Raw genomic sequence first — 23,058 nt, forward strand, 5'->3', positions numbered from 1 at the left:
CCTGCATGCCTCCCTGCTTGCTTGTTTGTTTGTTTGCCTGTTTGTTAGCGTGGAGTGGCTTGTGTCAGCCTGTGTTCCCCTCCCTCACTCAGTAAACAACAGATGTAGAAAAAGAGGAGTTTGCAGTGATGCTGTGAGTTTATTATACTGATAGAGCACTTTTATGGTTTCTCTTCCCTAATGTCTCTGTTCTCTCTCTGCCTTGCTTACTCTCTCGCTTTCTCTTTCTCTCTCTCTCTCTCTCTCTCCTCTCTCATTAGTCCACACTCCCGGATGACGTCTTTGAGAATGGTGGTGGGTGTGGCAATGCCGAGTGCAAGCGCCTCTCCTTCACATTTACCGATACCTCAGCCTCCTCCGCCAGCCTCGCCCCCGGCCAGACCAACCCCGAAATCACTGTCACTCCCCCAGAGGCGGCCCCCATGACCAAGCTGCCCTCCAGGGGATGTGTAGTGGAGGAGGAAGAGGAGGGTGAGGAGGAGAGGGACAGTGGTGGCAGCGGCGGTAGCACAAGCGCAAGTCTCGTCAGCGAGGAGGCGGAGTCGGAATGGGAGGAGGGTGCTGAGACTCGGCGCAGCGCAGGCTCCGTCTCACTCTGCTCGGAAAGCCGGACGTCTGCCGTCGCTCTGGAGGACGTATTCCTGGACCACAGCGGGCCAGTCGGGAATGGAGATGAGAATGACAGGTAGTGTGAATAATGTTTTGTCGTTTTGGTGTGTTTCACACATCTGTCCTTGAGGGACATTGTTTGGTATTAAATACTGAATTTTTTGTCTAGCTCTGAGCTGCTGAAGCCTGTGGAACTCGACACAGAGGAACCGGGCAGCTTGACCAGGCAGCTGGTGAGGAGGCTGACGTCGTCCGACATTGTGCCCGAGGCAGGGGCTCTGAGCTGGGCTGGGGAGGGGAGCAGCCTGGAAGAGGCCCTGCAGAGCCTTCTGCTGAGGCTCGAGTCACTGGGACAACGCTGCAGAGAGCTGCACGACCTGGAACAGGAAGTTATGCGCCTGGAGGACCTACTCAAGGTGAAGCCTGACCTTTCTGGTCAAGCACCTGTGCAGGGATGGGCGGCTGGGGTGGGGGGGGGGTTACAGCTTTTATGTTTTGTGTGTTTTACCTCCCAGTAGCAGCACCATTAAACTAAGTTAAATGCATTTCTTCCCATAAGATGCTTTTTCATTCCTGAGTTGACCTTAGACATGACATGGTGCGTTAACTGTTGAAACTGTGTCTGGATAATGTGATCCAATAATAGTCTGTTGTACGGTGGGTGTTTTTGTGTTGCATGTCACTGACGCTTGACATCCAGCTGAGTCCCCCCGTGGCTGCAGGTCATCTCTCTCCGCACGTTAGGCCAAGTCCGGACTGTGTTTCTGAAGTTCTTTGGTTCTGATTTGTCCCTCAGTGCCGTCTCCCGGGGCACCGTAGCCGGTCGTCCAGCCTGAGCCTGACAGTTGAGAGTGCCTTGGAGAGTTTTGACTTCCTCAACACTTCGGATTTCGATGACGAGGACACAGGCGATGATCATACCTTGACTCACCCAGTGCTATTGGACATGGAGGCCGAGAGGATTGGGTGAGTGGAAGTGACATCAATCGCGTTATTTTATCCCGAGCGACCAACAGGAGCCTTTATAGTCAGCAGTTGTCTTGCTTAAGAACAGATAAAACAGATTTCAAACCTTGATGGTTCAGGATTCAAATTAGCCGGCTTTTGGTTTTTGGTAAGATGCTCTATCTACTGGGTCATCTGTAGCCATGTAGACAGAGGGGGTGAATCCTGACTTTACTGCTGTCACTGTCTGTTTTCTGGTTTCCTTCTATTTGACCTCTTACCTCTGACCTCTAACCCCACTGTCCCAGATCTGTTATGTGATTTGTGGTGGTTGTTTCCTCAGGCTGTCCACTTTCCAAGTTTTAGTTGTTTTTTTAGCTGTGACATCACATAATGAAGATACACGTGTTTGTTCTGTGGCTTTAGTAGTGATTATGGAGCATTTTATGGTGTTGCTGCCCTCTGGTGGTGACTGGGTTCATCTTCTGTGTCTAACAGGGCTGTGGGCCAACACCCAGAGGCCAGGGGCCACCTGAGTGAGGCCCTGACAGAGGACACTGGGGTGGGAAACAGTGTGGCTGGCAGCCCCCTGCCACTCACCACCGGCAATGAGAACCTAGACATGGCCATCATCATTCACCTGCAATACTGTGACCATCTAATCCAGGTAATTGAACATGTTGAAGTTCCCTGACCGAGGAGATTATATTAGCACTGACCTAGGTGTCTGTATGGGATGTTTCTTTTTTTTGCCATTTATCGGCCATGACTGCTTAGAGGAATGAAACTGGGCAGAGTTGTTTGGGTTCAAAAACGCTATCTGTGTGTAATTACAGCGCCTGTCCATTGGGGGGAGCCCTTGGTTGCGTACAGCTCAGCTCCAGAAGCTCTCAAATCAAACTCAGCTGTTGGAGGAGCTGGGAGAGATCAGCACTGAACGCCTTGGGAGCATCACCAGCGCTGCTGACGGTGAGTACTCTCTCTTTCCCTCGTGGGTGACTTTACTTGGAGGCGCACAAGTCGGACAATTGTTCCTGATATATTACCTCCCGGAACTGTCTCTGGAGGCTGCCATGTTGTCTTTTCCCCCCCCAGTGCTCCCAGGACTGGCAGAGCGGCCTGCCCTGATGTCTCTGTGGTCAGAGTGCAGTGGATCTGGTGGCCTGTTCCATACCACGCTGTACAGGGTACTGAAACACCTGCAGCACAGCTACGCCGGTTCACTGCAGGAGAGACTCCCACGGCCTGCAGCCGACACAGGTGTGTGTGTGTGTGTGTGTGTGTGTGTGTGTGTGTGTGTGTGTGTGTGTGTGTGTGTGTGTGTGTGTGTGTGTGTGTGTGTGTGTGTGTGTGTGTGTGTGTGTGTGTGTGTGTGTGTGTGTGTGTGTGTGTGTGTGTGTGTGTGTGTGTGTGTGTGTGTGTGTGCGCGCACCATGGTGAACTGTACACATCCCTCACGGCTGTCTCTCGGCTCCACCCAGTGATGAGGCTGGTGGTGAGCGAGATGGTGGACAGGAGTGACCTGGCCTCCTCGTCCCCCTCGGCCCTGTCCCGGGACGCCGTCACCGTGTTCCAGTTCCACAGCTACGTCTCGGAGCACAGCGTGGAGGACATGGAGGAACACCTGCTGCAGGTGGCTAGGGAGGGTAAGGCTATGGACGGACACATTTTGCCACCAACGTAAATGGTCTTAGTCTTCCACCTGTTTTCTGTTGAGGCACTTGGGATGCCACACTGCTTGGTGGCTGGCTTGTTTATGGTCTAGGTGATGGAAAGAGAATGTGCTGTGTTGAACATACAACCAGTTAAAAACTCAAGAGGTTGGATGATCTGGTAACGATTCACAGGGGTCCAAACGTTAACAGGCACGCTGCACTGAACAGCCTTTAACTGTAAGAACTTGAGTGAGTTCAGTCAATCAGTGAAACGTATTTCATAAAACGCTTTTTACATCAGCAGTCGTCAAAGTGCTTTTACAGACACCCAGCCTGACACCCTAAAGAGCAAGCAACAACAGAGTTGATGCAGAGTGGCTAGGAAAAACTCCCCAATAGGTTGGAACTTAGGAAGAAACCTAGAGAGGAACCAGGCTCTGAGGGGTGGCCAGTTATTTTATTTTTCACATCTCTAGTATCCGTCACTCCCTCAGCTATGTTTGCGGAGGTCCTGAGCGGTGGCGAGTCCGACCGTTGTCTAACAGAACTAGAAGAGGTGTCACACGTCAGCCTGTGTCCCCGGCCACAGACTCTCAGGGCCCTGGCGGCCCTCCTCTCCCACGAAGACCCGCGACTCGGCGAGGCTGCAGCTGCCTACATCACCTCCGCTGCCTCACACGCACCCTTCAGGTCAAAGGTCAGTGTGCGCGTTTGTGTCAAAAGGGGGTGATCATTGACTGATGTTATGTTGAACTTGGCGCTAACATAAACACAGTTCGTCTGACAAGTACTCGCTAATCTTTGTTTCCTTACAGGCGGTGGAGTGCTACACACAGGCCTTGTCAGAGGCAGGGGTTCAAACTCAGAAGTCTGCCTGCGCCGCCCTTAGCTGTCTGCAGGTAACCATGTACATCTAGCACGAATATGCTGTTCCCATGGTCAAACTGACCATTTTCTTGGTAAGATTATTGCTTCAGGGAAAGCTTTGTGATCCGTTGATCGAGTGGAGTGACATGCATTCCCACTGAACTTCAGAGGCTGTCTCATTCCATTAAACGTACCTGTTTGTAAGTGATTCCGTTTTCTCTCCATCAGGCTGTGGAAAGCCTCCGGGCTGTGGTGTCACTGTGTGACTCGGCCGATGAGGAGCTTTGCCATGTTGCCATAGAAACCCTACTCTCCTTTGGTCAGTGATGGATTCATGGTGGAACATGTTGGCTACGTGTGTCCAAAATCTGGCTTGACTTTCCTTTGGGGACTATTTACAAAGTGCAGAATATTCTAGTATGCTACATCAAAAGCAAGAACTATGACAGCCTGTCTTTTTAAAGCATATTTTCAGTACAAGTAAAAGTATAGTCAAGTATAGACATTCTATTTAGAAATGAATTTTAAAGTACTTTTAACTTAGGGCATTTAGAGACAATTATATTTTTGCTAAATACAATGCAAGTATTAGTATTCACACTAGGCTGATGTCTGATGACTGTTCTTCTCTCCCGCCACAGGTGAAGAGGGTCGGCTGGCGTATGAACAGCTGGACACAGTCCCCAGGGAGTTGGTCCGACTGGGGACGAGACGAGGGAACGCTGTCACCACTGCCTTCTGAAAGAACAGGCCCCAACTAACCCGGAAGCTTCATCACCCCAGGAAGGTGACAGACACCCCTAGAACCGCCTACCCCACCCTCCCCCTCTGAGCTTATGCTTTGAGCCGTGCAGACAGGACATGCATTCCAGTGGACACATGTTGGGGCCCAAGAAGAAGGGGCCCCGTCAAAGCAGAGTTAGAATCCCGACTTGTGATTAAGGGGCCTCACCTGTCATCCTTATCAACTGAATCATCTAAATCCTCACTGTCTACTCTCTGGCAAGAATTATTAAGCCATCACTCACAAGGCATAGACATTTACAACATATTTACTATTGTTATCATCACGGTTGTTGGACATTCATGATCAGTTAGGATATCACTAGATAACTGCAATTCATTATTTGTTCTAGTAGGTGATGTTTATTAAACAACAGTTATTTGCTCTTTTCAAATCTGCACTGTGCTAGGCATGTAAATATACTAGCACAACGTTACACTATTGGTAATAATGTGTCACATATCAAACTGGATTGATTTGGTGTTTTGTTCCTCTGGTATGAGCTGTGGAGTTTCAGGGATTTTACAGGAAGTTTAAGCACGCTCTGTCACAGGGTGTCATGGAAGATCATTAAGACGATGAGCACACTTAAGAAGATGAGCACACTCAAATCGCTCAGGAGGTAGTCATGTGATGTTCACAGTTAAACAACATGCACAGAGGACAGTTGTCCTACGGTAGTCATCTGTAACGAATGTTCTAACGCCATCAACACAAACAACCTGAAGAGAGAATCATGTACTTGGCCTGCCTAACAAACTGTTCTAAGTTCTCAACCGACACATGCCTGGGATCTTGCATGGAGAGTTTGATTGAATGTCTTCTTGCTGGGAACTATTTGAGCCACTGGAAAGGATGGACAGGATGGACGTCGTTGGATGCAGGTTGGGCCCTGTGTTACCATTAATACATGTACTTCTTTTTCGTCCAGTTGCTACCCATGCAGTCTAGAATTTGTGAGTTAGGGATAGTGGGTCCATGTCCGTGAGAAATCAGAATGCACTTTGTCCTTAACTGTACAGAGCAGAACCAAGGGGTTGTCTGCGATGGTTTGGTGATCAGCAAGGAATGAAGCTATACCGCTTGTCTAGCTTCTTATGCCTTTAGTTTCTATACTACTGAGTCAGGTCTTTCTTTGCCATGACAAAAGGTTTATTTCCTGACTTATTCTCCATTGTATTTATTTTTTTTACACATCACATTAGTGACTGTAATATTCTTTCATTTGCAAAGTGGGTAGATACTATTTCACATGTAAAATAACTGTACATTTGTTTTAAATCTTTCACTTGTTTGATATTTGAAATATTAAAGGCCTCGAATTCATAATTACCTTGGGACTGATCTTGCTTATAACATTGTATTTGAAATTAGAATTTTAGAAATTTTAAATTTGTGTGTTGATTAATTATATACATTGATATTTTGAAAAGGACTATTTCATCGATAGTGTCACCCCAAACAAACAGGAAAATAAGTGACTTAACCAAAGTAGGCCAAAGCCTGAAATAAAAAATAAGAATGTATTCTGAATTTATTAGCATCCTCAGCCCCTACACCCTGACTCTCCTGAAAAGCACAACAATATTTATCAGCTTTATCTGAATTATCATCTCAATGTTGTGACTTCACTTGGGTTCTAAGAACTGCACACTGTTCTAAAGCCATAATGATACAAAGTGTATTTCAGGCAGTCATTTTTTGTGAATATTGTATTTTCTCTTTTGTACATTTAATATGTAATTGTGTGAAAGTTATTACTAAAAAACTTAAATGGCTTTTAGTCAAAGTTTGGACTTGTGTTCGCTGAACTTGGTCGTTATTGCAAGTACCAATGCCGGTTTCTCCCATAATGTGAATAGTATTACAGTATTTTGGTATGAGGATACTTGTGATTTCAAGAATATAACAGTTACATCCTTGGTTGTTTCCATGAGGGAGCTGCTTTCTTTGTACTAAAAGTGACCAGTGTTATGTTGATATGTTGCTTCTATTCAACTCATAATTTAACATTTAGTTAATATCTTCATATTTGTGAATCTTGGACTTTAGCCGGAAAAATGCCGTAAGGTCATGTTACTTTGCTTCAGTACTGACTGCATTACATGTTCTGCTTCTATTGGTTTACAGTTTTTCCCTTGCTCTATGAAAGTGGCAATAAAGTTTATTTTTTCATATTTATGAAAGATGGTCAGTTGATTGTTTTATTTGAAAAGTTGCTTTTATACATTTCATTACACCCAATGAAACAAGGCAATATTCAGTGAGGTTCTCTGGCTAAGAATGCTTTGAAACTGCTGCCAGAAAGTGTACACAGTCTTGTAATTTGAATGTGTCCTGTCCAGTGGACTAGGCACCAGGATCACAGGTCCTATTCATGTTGATTCCTTTCCCACAGAAAGGTTTGGTTACACCTTGCATTTGGTATTCAGGTATTTCTATAAAACCAGAGCAGCTATACACAGTATGTCGTTATGGATACCTCTAGACATTCTGCTTGTAGATGCATCACAATGGGTTAGGTCATTCTCTTATCCAAGCATTCCGATCCACACGCTGCTGCACAAGGGATAACTGCCACCATGATTCGGCATATTATGTTATTTTACAGCAACCATATCAAGCGATACTTGTTTCCCCACAAGGAGGAGGCTAATGGCAGTGGCAAGAACCTGCACTATACGAAGATCAGACTAGCAGGCCAGGATATTAATAACATAGAACTGCCTCTGGAGGAAAGAGTAGTAGCAGTCCACCATATTGGACTACTTGGCTACACAGGTATATTGTAAATTAGCAAGAAAAACTGGTTTGTCAAACTAATGTACAAAGTTTTGGTCGCACCACATTGTTACATTAACTAGCCTACACTTCACTTATTTCTACAAGCGCTGCACTCCACAAGACAGAGGGCAAAGTTCCAGACAATGCTCTCAAACATTGTGTTTCGAAATTGTGGCAAAGTTCTTGTGGCCTAACTACAACAGGAACAAACTGTGCCACAGTAAGCTAATTAAGACAGCCATTGACAATGGCACTGCTCAGAACAGCAGAGACTTGAAGCACATAGCCCTGATTTCACATGTACTGTAGAGCTACTTTAAAGCCCTTTCGGGAGCCCTGAACGCTGAGCGTCTCCCAGGGGGATACACAGCTGCAGTCTATGCTGCAGGATACATGCCCGTCATGGCGGACTTACTCAAGCAGCCCAGCCTATCAGACCACCAGAGAACCGCTGTGCTGGAGGGCCTCTCTGGGCTCTGTTATGTCCACCTGGCCAACCAGAGATCAGCCCAAACCCTGGGCATCCACGCAACACTGCAGGTAGGGACGGCAGACGGCCTAGAAGGGATGTTCCACACTGGAACTCACAGCCAGTCGCACTTCTAATTTTGTTGCAACCCTTTTATAAAAGGGACTAGTTTAGACTCTGGGTTGACCAAAAAAACCTAGCTTGCTCAGGACCTTGAGTGGTAACACTTGAATAGCCCTGGCTTAGAGGTTGAAGGAACATCTGGCACCACCTACTGTTGTGGCCTGGACAAAACTAATTTTAGGCTTAATACTTGATCAAGATGATTCCTAACAAATGTAATAAACTGTTTAATCAACCACAGGAGCTGATAGACCCTGCCTGTCCTCTGGCACTGTCCATTAAGGTTCAAATGTGGAGCGGCTACCTGATCAACATCCTGTGCTGGAACAACATCCCATTGATAAGAATCCTGGCGAGGTCAGACGGTCTCAGGCAGAGCCTGGAATGCCTGGAAAGCCATGACTGGTTTGGCTGGCCGAAAAACTATGCCAGGGAACTGCTCTATATTCTTGGGTTTTGGGAACCACAGACTTTGAAAAGAGCCGACTCACGATCACCTGCAGGTGAACTTTGTTTGCAGTCAGACTCACATTAAGCATGTTAACCCGGCAACTGAAGTTGTGCCCTTGTTACCATTTGAGGACCAAAATTCAAATGTATTAAAAGTTTATTGCACAGAAAAGTCTTGAAGCATATGTACAGAGTGCATTAAAACTGCACTATTAACAGCTGTAAACTAAATTATATTAAAAAGCATTTGCAAAGTTTCAAAAAACATTAGGATCGCTTTTTACAAAGCTCCCCAGTAAATGGTCATGGTCTATAATGAAGTAAAAAAAATCAAAGTCTCTTGATGTTGAGAAGAGAAAAACAAAATACAGGCTAAAGGTTAGCAGCAAAGTACCCAAACTCATTACACCAGAGCATTGAAAAGTACAGTCACTCAGTCAACCTCCCTCGCATCTTCCAGACATTCCTCAGTGACATCATCCTGGAAGACATCAGCCCCAGGTGTCAAATCACCGCTGGTACCGAAGTCAGATTCTCCAAGCTCCTCTACCTCATCATCCTCATCTTCATCACCAAGGGCAAACTGTCTCATGTCCTCTAGACTTTCTGGACTCTTCCCAGTTAACCTCTGAAAGACAATACCATGATTGAATATTGAACTTAAGCAGCACAGGCCTAGAGATGGTCACCAAGTCCCTCCCGTGTCCCCGGTCTCACCTCTATCATGTCAGCCATGTGTTGTACGTGCTGGGCCAATTCCTGAAGCTCATCATTCTCAGTCTTCAGCAGGGCTATCTGCTCATCCTTGGCCTCAATGTCTTTATGCAACTGCACAGAGGTGATAAGGCAGTTAAAGCCATTAGTATTAATGGAATTGCACTATGCACAGAGATGTGACGGGGGCCTAATTGAGCTGATTAATGGGTTCAGAGACCGATAAGCTGGTGGGTTGCTAGAGACTACATGATTAACTCAATTTAAACTGTGGGAAAAGACTGGTTTCAGGCTAAACATTAAGTCAGCTTTGTTCAGTGATTAACTGACCTTTTCATTCTCCTGGAGGACATTGTACAGTGCTTTACGCCTCTCTTCGGCAACCTCTTTCCAGTAGGAGGAAGGTGGGGTTTCTGAAACAGTACATGACATTTCAACTAGGCAAAGATGGCAGATCAGGGCAACACTGAATTCTTTCAATTTTAATATTGTACATGTATCCAGTGAGAGTCAGTGTGAATCAGAACCTCAAAGTACCTTTGATCATGAGCTCATAGGCCTCTTTGGTAACGCCGTCAGGCAGATTGTCACTCAGTCCGTTCGTACTTTTAACAGCAACTTCCGCCTTTGTGCGCTTTGTTCCTTTCACTTGCTGTGCGTCCCACTGTTTCCTTTTAGGAAAAACCTTTCCTGCCTGAACAGGAAGACATCACTTGACCTCTACCAACACTGGAGGCACTTTCACCAACACGACCAACCAAACTGATTAGGTGAGAGATACATACCGGTACAATTCTGCCAAGGTTCTTATTGACAGCAGAGGGTTGGAGAACTTGCAGTGTTTTCCTAGCTGGTCCCATGCCTTCAACGGGCCCACCAAAAAACCTCTGAAACAAATTAACTCCAGGTCAGTAAAATGAGGCAAATCACCTTATGACAGTGCTCATGTGATCGCACGCAATTATAGTAAAGTTTCAACCCAAGAAACGTCAGTGGGAAAGAAAAAAACTGATGTACTATGAGCACAGTTAGAGCAGACAATCAGCATTAATCTGAGGCTTAGTTACCACACAATTGCCCTTACTCTGGTTACAATATCATGATTGTCACTGCGGGATAGCGAAGTGGGCGTACAGATCTGTGCCAGACATGGATTCAAATTACTTCCCCAAGACATTTTGATTGCAAGCTGCCCTTTAATTTCCATTGAGAAAGGGAACCAACAGAAAGGTACAAGCCCAGTCAAGCAGGCACCTTAAGTAGGTCATAGCAAACAGCCAGAGAACTGAAAAGGCTTCAGATAAGGATTGAACCCAGGTTAGGTACTGACTGGATCACCCGACAAGCGTGGGAAAAGGGCAGGCTCACCCGGTTGAGCACCACCGCATGGGGCAATCGCCCTCCAATTCCCACGGCCTGCGATTGGTCTCCTCGGTTACCTTACCAGCTGACATTCTTCAACAAATAATTACCGTGGGAACTGTCCTCCAATGGCTCATTATGGACAGCTACAAGTTAGCGAGTACAAACATTAACCAAAAAAATAAATAATCTGCAACGTGGCTGTAATAGTGCAAAACGGAAGCCCTGGAGGCGTTGACAATAATTTGGGGAACCTGTGGATTCACTGTTCCAGGCCAGTTATCCATGTAGGTCACTTCATTTAAGCCCAAACAAATTGCAATGCTGAATTACTGGGCCGCACAGAGAAGTCACCCATTTTGGCATTTGAATTGAAATGTTCTAGATGTGCATTAATAAACACAACAACGGCAACTGTTGTAACAGGCATTGACAGAGTTGAATAGCCTTCCTTTTAAAAAAAGTATATTGGTAAAGCTACAGCATAATGCCTTCAAAGTGTTCTGACAAGTTAAGCTAATCTTTAAAAGAAACATTTTAGTATTTTAGCCCACTGGTTGTGAAAAGGGTGCTAGAGAGCTTGAATTTCAGTTAACTGAGATATGGTAAACATTCAGCTCAAAATAGGTGTAAAACAGACATTTGCAAAACCCCCAGAAATAATTTGTAATTATATGTTTACTGGCACTTAAATGACTTCGGTCTTAGTTAAATGAATAACTTAAGCCATAATTCGAGTAATTTGTTTCAACATGTATTTTAATCAAACAATGGCGACCACCAAGTCAAAAAAAAGCATTGCAACAAACCGTTAACCTGAAGTCTAATCCATATTTGTAACCAAAATAATGAAAACCCATCAAGGCGAATTATTGTACACAGGACTCCAAGCCAAAGTAAAACGAGTCGGCGCATTCCTGTACACGCCATTACCACATTACTTACCATGGTGTTCTCGGAGGATTTATCCGCAGGTTTCATCTTTCTGATGGACATTGTCTTGCCTAGACCCGGTGAGAAAGGTAAACTGTAAAGAAACTAGACGCAGATCACCACACCGTGACTGTTAACTAATGGAACCATGTCAAGTTACGTTACGTAATTGAGCCATCCTACATTGTAACAAGTCTCGCGGCAGGGGGAAAAACCGCGAAAACACTGAGGTCACTAGCTAACAAGGTAGGGACAGTTTCAGGTAAGTATAAATGTATTACAGAACTAGCGGTCTCGGTAACATGTGAACAACTGTATTGCTCCAAAGATAACGTGAAAACAAAGTTAGTCATGAGAAAACATTTCAGTTTAAGCCATGGCACGTATGAATACGGTAGGGTAGCTAAACAGCTATTATTGTTTGACCTCAACATATCAGAAAAACTGAATACTTCACTCTCGACATGTATTTGACCTTTGAGTGAAAGTAAACATTTCTTACAATTACTATATAACTTACACTTTTAGCAGCTTCCGAGATTGGAAAATGATATACAATAACTTTGCGCCTGAATTTCTCAAGTCAATTTTCTTTCTCCCCAAACCGCGCCAGGAGGTTAAATATCCTGTTAATCACGTGACCAAGTGATGCCACTTCCGTGAATTATAAGAAACTCCCCCAAGTCCCGCCCGGGCCCCATTTGCTGTTTGAACTGTCTAGTGATGTAGGCATTTATTAGTTGTAGCCTCAAGCAGAGATCAGAAACCTTCCTTTGATAATGTCAACAAATATATTTTTTGGACTTTCAGTATTTGCGTATGACTTGAAAATAATCCCTTTATTATAGGCCATAAGCAGATCAGATAACATTTGTTTTTCTTTCTGCTGTCATTTTAATGTTGTTTTTGTAGTGTGACAAAGGTAGGCAATATAAAACAAATACATTTAGATTCATGCTTAAATAACATTTAATTATATTAAAAAAAACTGCAAATGTATATTAAATATCTACAGTTTAGTTATTAAACCAATACAAAAAATTGTTCTTCAAATTCAACCTCAGCTGATCGAAAAACGTATCATAACCATACAGTCTATGATCATAACTTGTAGACACACTGACGTGTTAGAGACGTACTAAGCAGGATTGTGGCCGTCAGTCGCGGGAAAATTGACAGAGATGCGTGCCCACTGCACAGGAAGTTGATATAGTTCGAGGAGGGGGGTGGGGGTGCTCGAAAATGTGGCATAAGCTCACTTGCGTCTTAGGGCTTGTTTACATTACAACACTATTTTGTGGTGTATACCTGCATATAGCCATTGGTCGAGAAGCAATCTTCTGAGGTAGCAGAAATAAATAAAATAATTCTGAGAAATTATGACTTTATGATTTCAGCACTTACATAAAAATAGCTACATTTTCATTAAGAGTGTGTTGAATTTTGATATCCACTGTATATATGATATATATTTCATTTCACAATAATAACAAAAAACTAAAAATGTAGAGTATGGTGTGTACATGACTAAAACTAAAGACTGACAGAACAAAATGTGAAAACCTAATTGGGGTGTAGAGATTTTATATGCACTATATATGCAAATCAATTATTTTCAAACATTATTGTTCAATCCATATAATATATGTTGTTTACAGACATTGTAATGTATTATTTCAAAGAAAAAACTATTGATATTTGACTTTTAACTGAATACTTACAATCTGACCAAAATGTCAGGATTCTATTCACTTTCTATTTCTCATTATGTAATGGCTTCTGTGCTGTAATCAGGTATTTTATATATTTTTTAAACATTTAAAATAGGTGAATATTTCAATGTTGACAACCACTGCTATGGTCAGAATGTTTGGATGATAAAGCAACAGACAGAGGGAGTAACACTATACTGTTTTATGGATTCTAATGATTGTCCTAATGTATCACCAACCATAAGACAAACAAAGCACCAAGGCTGCGATACAAAATTATTTTAAATTTTGAACTTAAGTCAACTACTGTCACTAAGGCAATGTCATGACATTTTATGACGATTCTTCAGGTGACTTTTAAGCAGTGGATTATTTCTAAAGCATCTGCTGCAGAAGATGCACCGATACGGCTTCTCTCCAGTGTGAGTGGACAAGTGTTGTGTTAGATTTCCTGGGGTGGCAAAGCAATGGCCACACACAGTGCACTTAAAAGGTCTCTCTCCTGTGTGAACCGCCATGTGCCTGGTCAGTTCCTCCTTGCGCTTAAAGCTTTTCGGACAGTGTTGGCAACCATGCGGTTTCTCACTCCGGTGAGTCCACATGTGCTGTTCCAGTTGCTCCTTCTGATTGAAATCTTCACCGCAGTCTTTACACCGATATGATTTCTGCCCTGTGTGAAACTTCATATGTGCTTTCAAATATCCATTACAAGTGAAACTTTCTCCACATTCTTTGCACCGAAAAGGTTTCTCCCCCGTGTGAAGCCTCATGTGCAACTTCATATATGCCTTAGTTTTGAAGCACTTCCCACATTCTTTGCATTGGTGCTGTTTCTCACCTGTGTGAGACACCATATGTATTCTCAAATTAGCATCACTAGGGAAGCATTTTGCACACACGTTACAAGTACGCGTTGCTTTAATGTGGGTGTGCAAGTGATCGGTCAGACTTGCAATGGACTCAAAGGCTTCTTCACATACACCACACATTTGAGTATGCTTTGTGTGCACATTTTTCACATGGTTAACTAAAGGGCCCATGTACACAAACGTGCTCCCACATAACTTGCAACAGTAAGGAGCCGAATTAGCGGCCGCCCTGCCTCCAGAACGGATACGAGAGCTTAGTTCTCTCTTTGTCCGTTTTCTGGGTGACTTCAGTGGCTCTGAACCTGAAGGTAGCCCCCCGGTCTCCACCTCACTGTCACTCCCACCGTTTTCACTCTGAGCTGCAGAGTAGCCCGGATATCCTTCTGAGAGGGACTGAGAGGCACTGGTTTCTTCTGATACTGTGCAGCATTCTCCTTCAGGCTCAGTTTTGATCTCATCTGGAATCTGGACGCAAGGCACGTCTACCTGTACAGCTTGTGAGTTCTGGATGGAGAAATCCCTGGGATTACGGTCACTTTCTTCACAAACTTTAAATGTAGAGTCTTTGGCATCAGACTTATGTCCTTCAAGCTGCTTTTCCTCCTGACTGGTCCCAAGTTCCTGTGTGGATGGTGGGTCATCACTAGCGTGGATCTCCATATGTGCTTTCAAGTATCCCTTGCAAATGAAACTTTCACCACATTTCATGCACCAAAATGGTGTCTCCCCTGTGTGACGCCTCATATGTAAATGCATATATCCCTTATTTTTGAAGCATTTTCCACATTCTTTGCATTGATACTGCTTTTCCCCTGTGTGAGATACCATGTGTGTTCTCATACTAGAATCACTAGGGAAGCATTTTCCACACACATTACATGTACGTGTTGCTTTAATGTGGGTTTGCAGGTGATCCGTCAAGCCTGCGATGGACTCAAAGACTCCCTCACATACACCACACCGGTATTCCGTTGTAAGCTTTGTGTGTACATTTTTCACATGGTTAACTAAAGGACCTATGTACACAAATGTGCTCCCGCACAACTTACAACAATAAGGAAAATCAGCATTTGTGGGCTCCCTGCCTCCAGCGCTGGTATGGGCCATTACTCCTTTCTTTATACATTTTCGGGGTGATTTCTGCAGCTTGGACCCTGGCGGTAGCTCTTCGCACTCCACCTCACTGTCACTTCCATTTTCATTCTGAGCTGCAGAGCCCAGATATCCTTCTGAGAGGGACTGCGAAGCCATGGTTTCTTCTGATATCGTGTAGCATTGTCCATCAGGCTCAGTTTTGATCTCTCCAGGAATGCGAATGCACAGTACATCCCCCTCTCTGCTGTCTGAAGTTTGGCTAGAGAAATTAATTTCAGTAGATGGGTAAGTAGGGTTACTGTCTCTGTCCTCATAGACAGTGAATATGGAGTCATTGGTATCAGACTCTAGCCCTTCAAATTGCTCTTCCTCCTGATTCGGGTAAAGTTCCTCTTGTTCATCTTTAATCTGTGCGTGCTCTGGGTCTTCTTGTCCCAGCTTCTGCTCACAGTGCTGCAGATCAAGTGGAACCTGCTGGGCTTCTAGAAAAAAGGGGGGAAGGGTTAATGTAATTTGTTTTAATATAAATATCAATAAAAAATGTTTTATCCTATTTTGTTATTGAACTGTGGTACTATCAATGCAAGCTATAAAATGACTGAATTTCAGTCTTCTAGCTAGCTACGACTATTTGCTAGCAAGCAAAGTAATAATTTTAATCTAAACGTTTCTAGTTTTTAATCTAAAGGTTTTTAATCTAAAGGTTTTTAATCTAAAGGTTTTTAATCTAATTTTTTATCTAAAAGTTAATCTAAAATTGAATCTAAAAGTTAACATTTCATTTAATGCAATTGCCTCTCAAGAAAATCTTGATATTCTTGTATACAATTCTCAACAGTTTGAAAACTCATACGATTGTTCCAAATCATGATTGAAAATCGAAAAATATATTTTGACAAGGAAATCATCAAGCCCTTGACCAATTTGGGGCCTGGGCAGAGTTCTTTTTTTGGAATATGTTTCTAGTTAGTCTGTTAACAATCTTTTAAAATAATATTCCAGTCCCTGTTCCAAGTCAGTGGTGGCTAGTTTCTAGTTAGTCTATTCTAAAATATTTCTGTCATTGCTCTTTACATCAATAGTGTAACTAACTTGCTCGCCACTTAAATCGATTGAACTTTGCACTAACCTGCTCTATGTAACGGTATCTGTGTGTTAACATCCAGCCGCCGTCGAAGACGTTCGTTCTCCTCCTTGGAACGGCAGATTTCTTCCTGGTACTCTATGATTGTTCTCTCTACTGCCCCAAATATCTCCACAGCCGCTGCGGTTAACCGTTCATTAAGATACACATTAAACAATGCCAATTTAGACATGTTGAAATGTGTGACGTTTTCTTTTGTATATTTGCTGGGTATTTCTCTCCACCAACAGGGAAATTAAATTAATTCCAGAAGATGCTGCGTCTATTATTCCCATTTATTTCCCACCAGCCTTTGCCGCTTCCGGTTTCAACGTGTGTTTCAGGAAGTTGTTTGTTTGACAGCTGAGACGGAAAAGGTAACTAGGATAGGGCTCAAACAAAAAAATAAATCCTCAGTCGTCTGGAAAAGCTTGCTGTACAATACGCAATGTCAAGGCAATCCAACCGAACCACAGACAGCAAAAAGATGGTAAGGAGTCGTGTTCTGCTTACACTGGGTAGGTGTACAGTATACAGGAACGGGCTCTTCATAATGCTAGCTAGCTAGCTTGCTAGCAAGAAATGAACGCCATTTATGACAGCTGGTTGTTAATCTTTAAAACCATCGTATTGTTGTGTTTAGAATAATGTTTTAATGGAGTTATACTACGTATCAATTCATTTCTAACATTAGAACAATGTGGATGTTAGTGAGAATTGAATAATGAATGACAACTGCTTGTACACTAGCTTGGCTAGGTAGTTAGCTACTATTTAATTACTAACAAGTTAGTAGTAGAGAGCCGCTCATTTCATTAACTGCAGCTTGTCTGCACTGAGTTACAGTAGCTTTCTACCACATTTACATTTCAATTATTTACACACGCCTTTCCCATTCGCTTAGCATTGCCTTTGTAGTTGCAGGAGAATTTTTTTGACTGCCTCAAGTCCAGCTCTCTTGGTGGTTTCATATTTGAAAACTAATTCTGTTTCACAACGATGGAGCCCACTGTGCTCCTAGGACTTTTTTTTTCTTTTAAATAACCCTACCCAGATGTATGCCTCGACGCAGTTCTTTTGGAGATTTACGGAGAGTTCCTTGGACTTCATGGCTTGGTTTTTGTTGTTACATTCATTGTGTAGTGTGGGACCTTATGTAGATAGGTGTCTGCCTTTGTAAATCAGGTCCAATCTATTAAAATTGGCAATTATGTCCAATCAAGTTCTAAAAACATCTTAAGGATGATCAAAGCACACACGATACATCTAAGCTCAACTTGATTGTTATGGTAAAGGGGCTTCAGAATAAGTTTTGAATTAATTGGCACACATTTCTGAAATGTGTTTTGCTTTGTCATTATGGGGTAATGTGTGTTTATTGATGGAAAAATATATTTTATCCATTATAAATTTTGTCCAAAACACAACAAAATGTGGAGAGTCTGAATACCTTACAAGAGCTCTATAGACTTCTATTAAAACTACAGAAATCTAATAACATGCAGTTTTTAATACACTGGTCTGGCTCTGTTTCCTTTTTTTTCTGTTATAATGTGATAATTTACCTACTTATGCAGAGAATGTAAAAGACTAACTATCCTTGTTTACCAAAATGTCATAAATTAACCACATTCATGTTTTTTGATCACTTTACAGATTGCAATTACTGCACATGTATGATTGAGTGAAAAGCCTTCTTTGAGATTTGGTATAGACTACTACGGTCAATTATCAAAATTCAAACAATGTTCTACTTAAAATAGAGACTACACTCCAACTTCAATTAAGTTACATTTGGAAATTACCATTACAAAGATATTTGTTGTTGCTCCAGTACCCCTATTATGTTTGGGCTACTTGTCCTTGGCCCAGGTCTACATTATGGCATCAGGCTGAATTCATAAATTATAGTGCTGCATAATGTTTGACTGCCTTTGAATCAGTGAAATGTGTCTGTCTGAACACCAGGGGGTGCTGGTAGCTAAGTTTTCTACCTCCCTTTTCTCCTGCTCTGTCTCTTCCTGTAGAACTCAGAGCTATTCACTCTGACGTACGGGGCTCTGGTAACCCAGCTGTGTAAGGACTATGAGAATGATGAGGAAGTCAACAAACAGCTGGATAAGATGTAAGTCTCTTCACTTCAAGGGACCAGGAAATAGATGAAGAACTTTGTGTGTGTGTGTTTCTGTTACATCTGCAGTACATGTATAGTGTCACTGAATGACACTATACATTCTATGTGTTAAATCCTTTAATAACACATAGAAGTGAGGGGTGTCTAACTGAAGGGTTTATAAATGAGGCAGTAATCACACATCATTTGGTCAGTTTAGGCTTCTTATAAAATGTCAAGGTTCTTTGCCTTTTAACAGTAATTTGGTGTTGTCTAGTATGATCAATGCTTTGTTTTTCTGGCTTAGATTTTTAAAGATATTTTAGAACAAGGCATAGTTTACAAGTTTGTCATGATTTTACTTTGGGAATGTGACCTTGCTAAGAGGCTGAATTATGGGTCTGGTTGGACATAAAGGTATTGTGCTCCAGGACATACGCTACACCAACCCTACAGCAGCCTATTCGCCCATGCTCTACCAGTTTTCCCACTGTGATGATCTCATCTGAATCTTTTTGCTCTCTCCAGCTTTGATGTCTGTATTCGTCTAAAGGCTTTACAGGAGGTGTAGATTCTTGTCTGTAAACTAGTTGTCAGTATTTTACACCATTCTTCTCTCATAACTATTCTCTCTGGTTGTTTCCAGGGGATACAATATCGGAGTGCGTCTCATTGAGGACTTTTTGGCGCGCTCCAGCGTTGGGAGGTGTCAGGACTTCAGAGAAACAGCCGATGTCATCGCTAAGGTAACGGGTATGTTCCAAGGCCAATCAGTGTGACTGTGGAACCCTCCCAGAAAGGAAAGAGGGGACACGGAGGGAGGGAAGAAGTGAAAGATAAGAGAGAGAGAGAGAGAGAGAAAGAAAGAGGGCAGAAAAGAGAGGTAGAGAGAGTGAGATTAAGATCTGGGAATGGGAGGGAAGGGAAGGGAATTGAGTGAATGAGTGAGTTGGAGAGTAAGGATGTCAGTGACTGGAATTTGAACTCCCAACCTGCTGTAGTCTGCATATTTTCTGAGCTTTCATCACTCCTCTACTGCTTTTCATTTATCTAAACACGCAGGTGGGAAGCATCCCAACTATGCCTTTACAAAGCCAGCTGGCCCCAGCATGTCTATCTGTCTGTCAGCCTGTCTGTCTGAGTCTGTCTGTTAGCCTGCCTGTCTGTCCGTGTGTGTCTGCCTGCTTGTCTTTTTGTCCGTTTCTCTGTGTTTGCTGTCTGTCGGCGTTCCCCACTGCTTATTGTCTTTGTAATGCAGTAGTCCAGGCTGCGCGGTCAACCTGAACCCATAGCAACACACAACCCCTCAGCCAAATACTTCATTTCACACTTTAGGAAAGACTAAACACAGTCTCTTTCTTGTGGCTGTGTGGTTTAGACAGTAGTCTGCTGTACCGCTACACCGGTGACGGTATGACCGGCAGACTTGGTACCAAACCACCGGAGACACAACATCTCTCACCTCGTGGTTGAGACGGCCTATTCATCCCGGCTCCGGCCGTTTAGAGCACTCTGACTGTTCTAGCTGTTGAGTTGTTTCCCAGCTGTTACCACACACTGTAGGCTTATGGGTTAGTTTACGACGGCAGTGCAGTGGAATAATGGGTCTGCATGATGACATGTTGTTCGTACTTGCTGAGATAATCAGCATCCTACTCTGCCCTGAACTCTTTTGTAGGCCCCTGTCTGATTTAGTTTCTTTCTGCACGGTGTTCAAGGTTTTTTATTTTTGTAACTTTGTTTGGTGGATTGTAAAACATGATATAGAGGGTGTCTGAGAGGGGAATACATTTCGTCAAAGTTCGATGCTTCTTTCTGTGTTTGGTTTGCAGGAGAATCAGACATGCAGTCGTTAGGTGTGAACAATTTATTGTCACCATAGTTAACCTGATGAAAGGGATAATTCAGGTTAGCTGTTCTTTCTTTACCTACCTGGCTTATTTTATATTAGAGTACCTTTGTCACTTTCCATGACACTGTCAGCACACATGTTGCAGAGAAACCACATGACACATTTATTATTATTATTATTATTATTATTATTATTTATGTCAGAAAAAGGTGTACAATAATACAATAACAGCAGTACAATAATCTAAAAACTCTGTGTTTGTATGATTGAGGAGAACTACATATTCCATTTCATAATGTCCTAGTCCAGATCTAACCCCCGTTGAGCCGTGGCGGCAGTTCATGCTCAAAACCCCACAAATGTCACAGGGGGAAAGCATTTCTGCAAGGAGGAATGGGATAAAACCACTCTTACAGGATGGTTAGGGTTCACACAGGGATATTGGGTAGGGCTGCATGATACATGCTGAGCATATCATCTTTCAGAAAGCCACAAGTGTTCAATGTCACCGCAATGCGACAACACTGGGGTCGCTTTTACAGAACCTCACTACCAAACCGCCTTCATGCAGTTTAAATATAGCCTAAATCCGCGTGTTCGGCGCTCAAAGACCATATAACTAATTATCTTGGCATGCATGAGTTCCTGGTTACGATTGCTTTTACCCTGGGCTAGTCCTTTCTCTCCATGGAAAAACATGTACGACTGTCCTTGTGGCTGTAACAGCAATGCTAACATCATTTTACGATTTCACATGCTGACCGCTAGGTGGCGTTTAAGATGTACCTGGGCATTACGCCGAGTGTGACCAACTGGAGCCCGGCTGGGGACGAGTTCTCCCTGATCTTGGAGAGCAACCCCCTGGTGGACTTTGTGGAGCTGCCCGACAACCACAGCACCCTAGTCTACTCCAACCTGCTGTGTGGAGTGCTCAGAGGAGCTCTAGAGATGGTGAGGAGCTGAGCCAGTCCATCCTGCGCCGCGTTGGCCTGGTTACTCATTTCGCATTGCCATCGTAACTGTATGTCAGCTGCTGGGGAGAATATGGTAATATCAGAACAAGCGCGGTTAGTCGGCACCCTACTGGGAAAGTGTCCTTTTCACTCGTCGTGTTTTATCACCTAGAGAACAGGGTTTTCTTTATTTCTGTTTGTGCTGTCCATTTAATTTCTAATGCCACCCTCTAACTCTCGCAGGTGCAGATGGCCGTGGATGTTAAGTTTGCTCAGGACAGCCTGAGAGGAGACAATGTTACAGAGATCCGCATGAAGTTCATCAAGAGAATTGAAGAGAACCTGCCGGCTGGGGACGAGTGAGAGACTGAGAGAGGGAGAAACAGCGTCCCTCTCCCTCTGCTTCCCTTCCTGCTCTCCATCCATCCTGGGTCTGAGGTCACCCAGGGGGTTGGGGGTGAGAGAGAGAGAATAGGAAATATTTCATTGAGAGTATATAACAGGGAGAGACCAAGAACCAAGAAAAGTGGGCGTGGTTGAAATGTAATCTTTGAGTCTTTTTTCCTTCAACTGCACTGATGTAAAGACAAAAGTTAGACAGGTGGGATGTAAATGTTTGCTATCACCTCTAGTGTTTTCAAATTAGTACAGATTAAGAAAAATAGACAAAAATACTTGTGGTGTTTGATTTGCATCCTTTGATTTATGGACTTCATGCTGAAATTTGATCCCTGACATTGGCTCTCTCATCCTTGACTTCTAACCTCTTAATCCCTGGCCTTTCTTCTCCTGGAATGAGCAACTCTTTGGACACCTCATCATTTTATATGTTCATTTTAAATACCAGGAGGATTTCCAAGAAAAACCTGCCAGTTATTCTAGATTATTTCCTAATGAAATTGGGCAGGGAATGCTATTGGGCCTTTAGAAATCAAATTTGTATTCAGTAATTTGCATTTGTTTCATATGGAACAATTGTAATAGGTTTCACTACCATGTCAAATTTGGTTTTCTGAAGTGTGTTGTGCATGTTATATTATGACGTGCAAAGTTTTGTTTTTATGTTGGGTTTGTCTTTTTTTTGATAACTAGAACATTATAAAGGTTGACGTTAGTCATTGTGTACAAGATCTTTGTTATGATAGACACTTTATGGCAATGTTTATTTAATTAGGCTGATATGTCATTAAAAAGGTCATCAGATTGACATATCCAGTAGTTACTGGTAAGTTACTAACACTCTCCAAAAATATTTGTTTACGTTTATTTTGTGTAAAGGCTTGCATTTTAGCCAAGCTACTTATGGTAGCTAGCCATTTAGCTAATGATAGTAAAAGTACTGACATTATTACCTAGTACTATGAAGATGAGCTTATCTTATCTGACTGCAGTGCTAATATCTGGGTGAAGAGCAAGATGTTTTTTGGGGGTTTACTTTCCACTCCAGGATTTGTGTTTTGTGAAGACTTCAAGCCTAAAGTGGTATGATGGTGTTTTGAGGCGCCATACTGTAAAAAGCTGGAATCTTTGCCCAAAGTCAACATTTAACAGAAGAGACAAACGGCCACTGGTTGCGTCTATGTTATCATTTAATAACCAATGTGTAAACAGAAAGCTGTCTTCAGAGAACGTGTGGCCGTGTACAA

General features: G+C 43.0%; 4 protein-coding genes across 10 annotated transcripts in view; 2 read left to right on the forward strand and 2 right to left on the reverse strand.

The window, feature by feature from the left end:
* Positions 1–7,037, forward strand: part of ripor2 (RHO family interacting cell polarization regulator 2) — a 46,475-nt gene extending 39,438 nt beyond the window's left edge. For all 5 annotated transcript variants that reach the window (XM_010873391.4, XM_010873393.5, XM_010873395.5 and 2 more), the window contains exons 13-23: positions 261–685; positions 779–1,025; positions 1,406–1,575; positions 2,053–2,221; positions 2,391–2,523; positions 2,650–2,814; positions 3,036–3,200; positions 3,704–3,906; positions 4,025–4,108; positions 4,305–4,395; positions 4,718–7,037. In XM_010873391.4, the coding sequence (XP_010871693.1) occupies positions 261–685; positions 779–1,025; positions 1,406–1,575; positions 2,053–2,221; positions 2,391–2,523; positions 2,650–2,814; positions 3,036–3,200; positions 3,704–3,906; positions 4,025–4,108; positions 4,305–4,395; positions 4,718–4,818 (1,953 nt within the window). In that variant the 3' untranslated portion in view covers positions 4,819–7,037. The remainder of the gene's footprint in view (positions 1–260; positions 686–778; positions 1,026–1,405; positions 1,576–2,052; positions 2,222–2,390; positions 2,524–2,649; positions 2,815–3,035; positions 3,201–3,703; positions 3,907–4,024; positions 4,109–4,304; positions 4,396–4,717) is intronic.
* Positions 7,038–8,825: 1,788 nt separating this feature from the next.
* On the reverse strand, positions 8,826–12,327 carry gmnn (geminin DNA replication inhibitor). 2 transcript variants are annotated; one of them, XM_010873398.5, is made up of 7 exons: positions 12,216–12,327; positions 11,708–11,800; positions 10,186–10,287; positions 9,938–10,094; positions 9,731–9,813; positions 9,404–9,514; positions 8,826–9,314 (listed from the first exon to the last, which is right to left on the reverse strand). In XM_010873398.5, exons 2-7 carry the CDS (start codon positions 11,756–11,758, stop codon positions 9,120–9,122), a joined length of 699 nt encoding a protein of 232 aa, XP_010871700.1. In that variant the 5' UTR covers positions 11,759–11,800; positions 12,216–12,327; the 3' UTR covers positions 8,826–9,119. The 2 variants fall into 2 exon arrangements, with proteins under 2 accessions (XP_010871700.1, XP_010871699.1); XM_010873397.4 differs by having other exon boundaries at positions 11,708–11,766; positions 12,216–12,314.
* A 924-nt stretch (positions 12,328–13,251) lies between these two features.
* LOC105012528 (zinc finger protein 136-like) lies at positions 13,252–16,781 on the reverse strand. Its single transcript, XM_010873427.4, has 2 exons — positions 16,501–16,781; positions 13,252–15,853 (listed from the first exon to the last, which is right to left on the reverse strand). Exons 1-2 carry the CDS (start codon positions 16,685–16,687, stop codon positions 13,731–13,733), a joined length of 2,310 nt encoding a protein of 769 aa, XP_010871729.2. The 5' UTR covers positions 16,688–16,781; the 3' UTR covers positions 13,252–13,730.
* A 53-nt stretch (positions 16,782–16,834) lies between these two features.
* On the forward strand, positions 16,835–22,645 carry trappc3 (trafficking protein particle complex 3). Of its 2 annotated transcripts, none has more exon segments than NM_001303700.1 (5): positions 16,835–16,984; positions 18,522–18,619; positions 19,254–19,353; positions 21,228–21,410; positions 21,656–22,524. In NM_001303700.1, coding segments are annotated over 5 exon segments (543 nt in total). In that variant the 5' UTR covers positions 16,835–16,942; the 3' UTR covers positions 21,776–22,524.
* The last annotated feature ends 413 nt before the right edge of the window (positions 22,646–23,058 follow it).

Source organism: Esox lucius, chromosome 10 (assembly GCF_011004845.1).
Source record: "Esox lucius isolate fEsoLuc1 chromosome 10, fEsoLuc1.pri, whole genome shotgun sequence".
Taxonomy (NCBI): Eukaryota; Metazoa; Chordata; class Actinopteri; order Esociformes; family Esocidae; genus Esox; species Esox lucius.

What these genes read in the sequence shown, in the direction of transcription:
- gmnn (XM_010873398.5), bottom strand. Translation starts at nt 11,758, where the DNA reads ATGTCCATCAGAAAGATGAAACCTGCGGATAAATCCTCCGAGAACACC. An exon ending in AATCCTCCGAGAACACCATG is followed by an intron (nt 10,288 to 11,707) that starts GTAAGTAATGTG and finishes AATTTGTTTCAG; the next exon opens with AGGTTTTTTGGTGGGCCCGT. An exon ending in CTATGAGCTCATGATCAAAG is followed by an intron (nt 9,814 to 9,937) that starts GTACTTTGAGGT and finishes GTACTGTTTCAG; the next exon opens with AAACCCCACCTTCCTCCTAC.
- LOC105012528 (XM_010873427.4), bottom strand. Translation starts at nt 16,687, where the DNA reads ATGTCTAAATTGGCATTGTTTAATGTGTATCTTAATGAACGGTTAACC. An exon ending in GATACCGTTACATAGAGCAG is followed by an intron (nt 15,854 to 16,500) that starts GTTAGTGCAAAG and finishes CCTTTTTTCTAG; the next exon opens with AAGCCCAGCAGGTTCCACTT.
- trappc3 (XM_020049960.2), top strand. An exon ending in CAGCCGATGTCATCGCTAAG is followed by an intron (nt 19,354 to 21,227) that starts GTAACGGGTATG and finishes GCTGACCGCTAG; the next exon opens with GTGGCGTTTAAGATGTACCT. An exon ending in TCAGAGGAGCTCTAGAGATG is followed by an intron (nt 21,411 to 21,655) that starts GTGAGGAGCTGA and finishes TAACTCTCGCAG; the next exon opens with GTGCAGATGGCCGTGGATGT.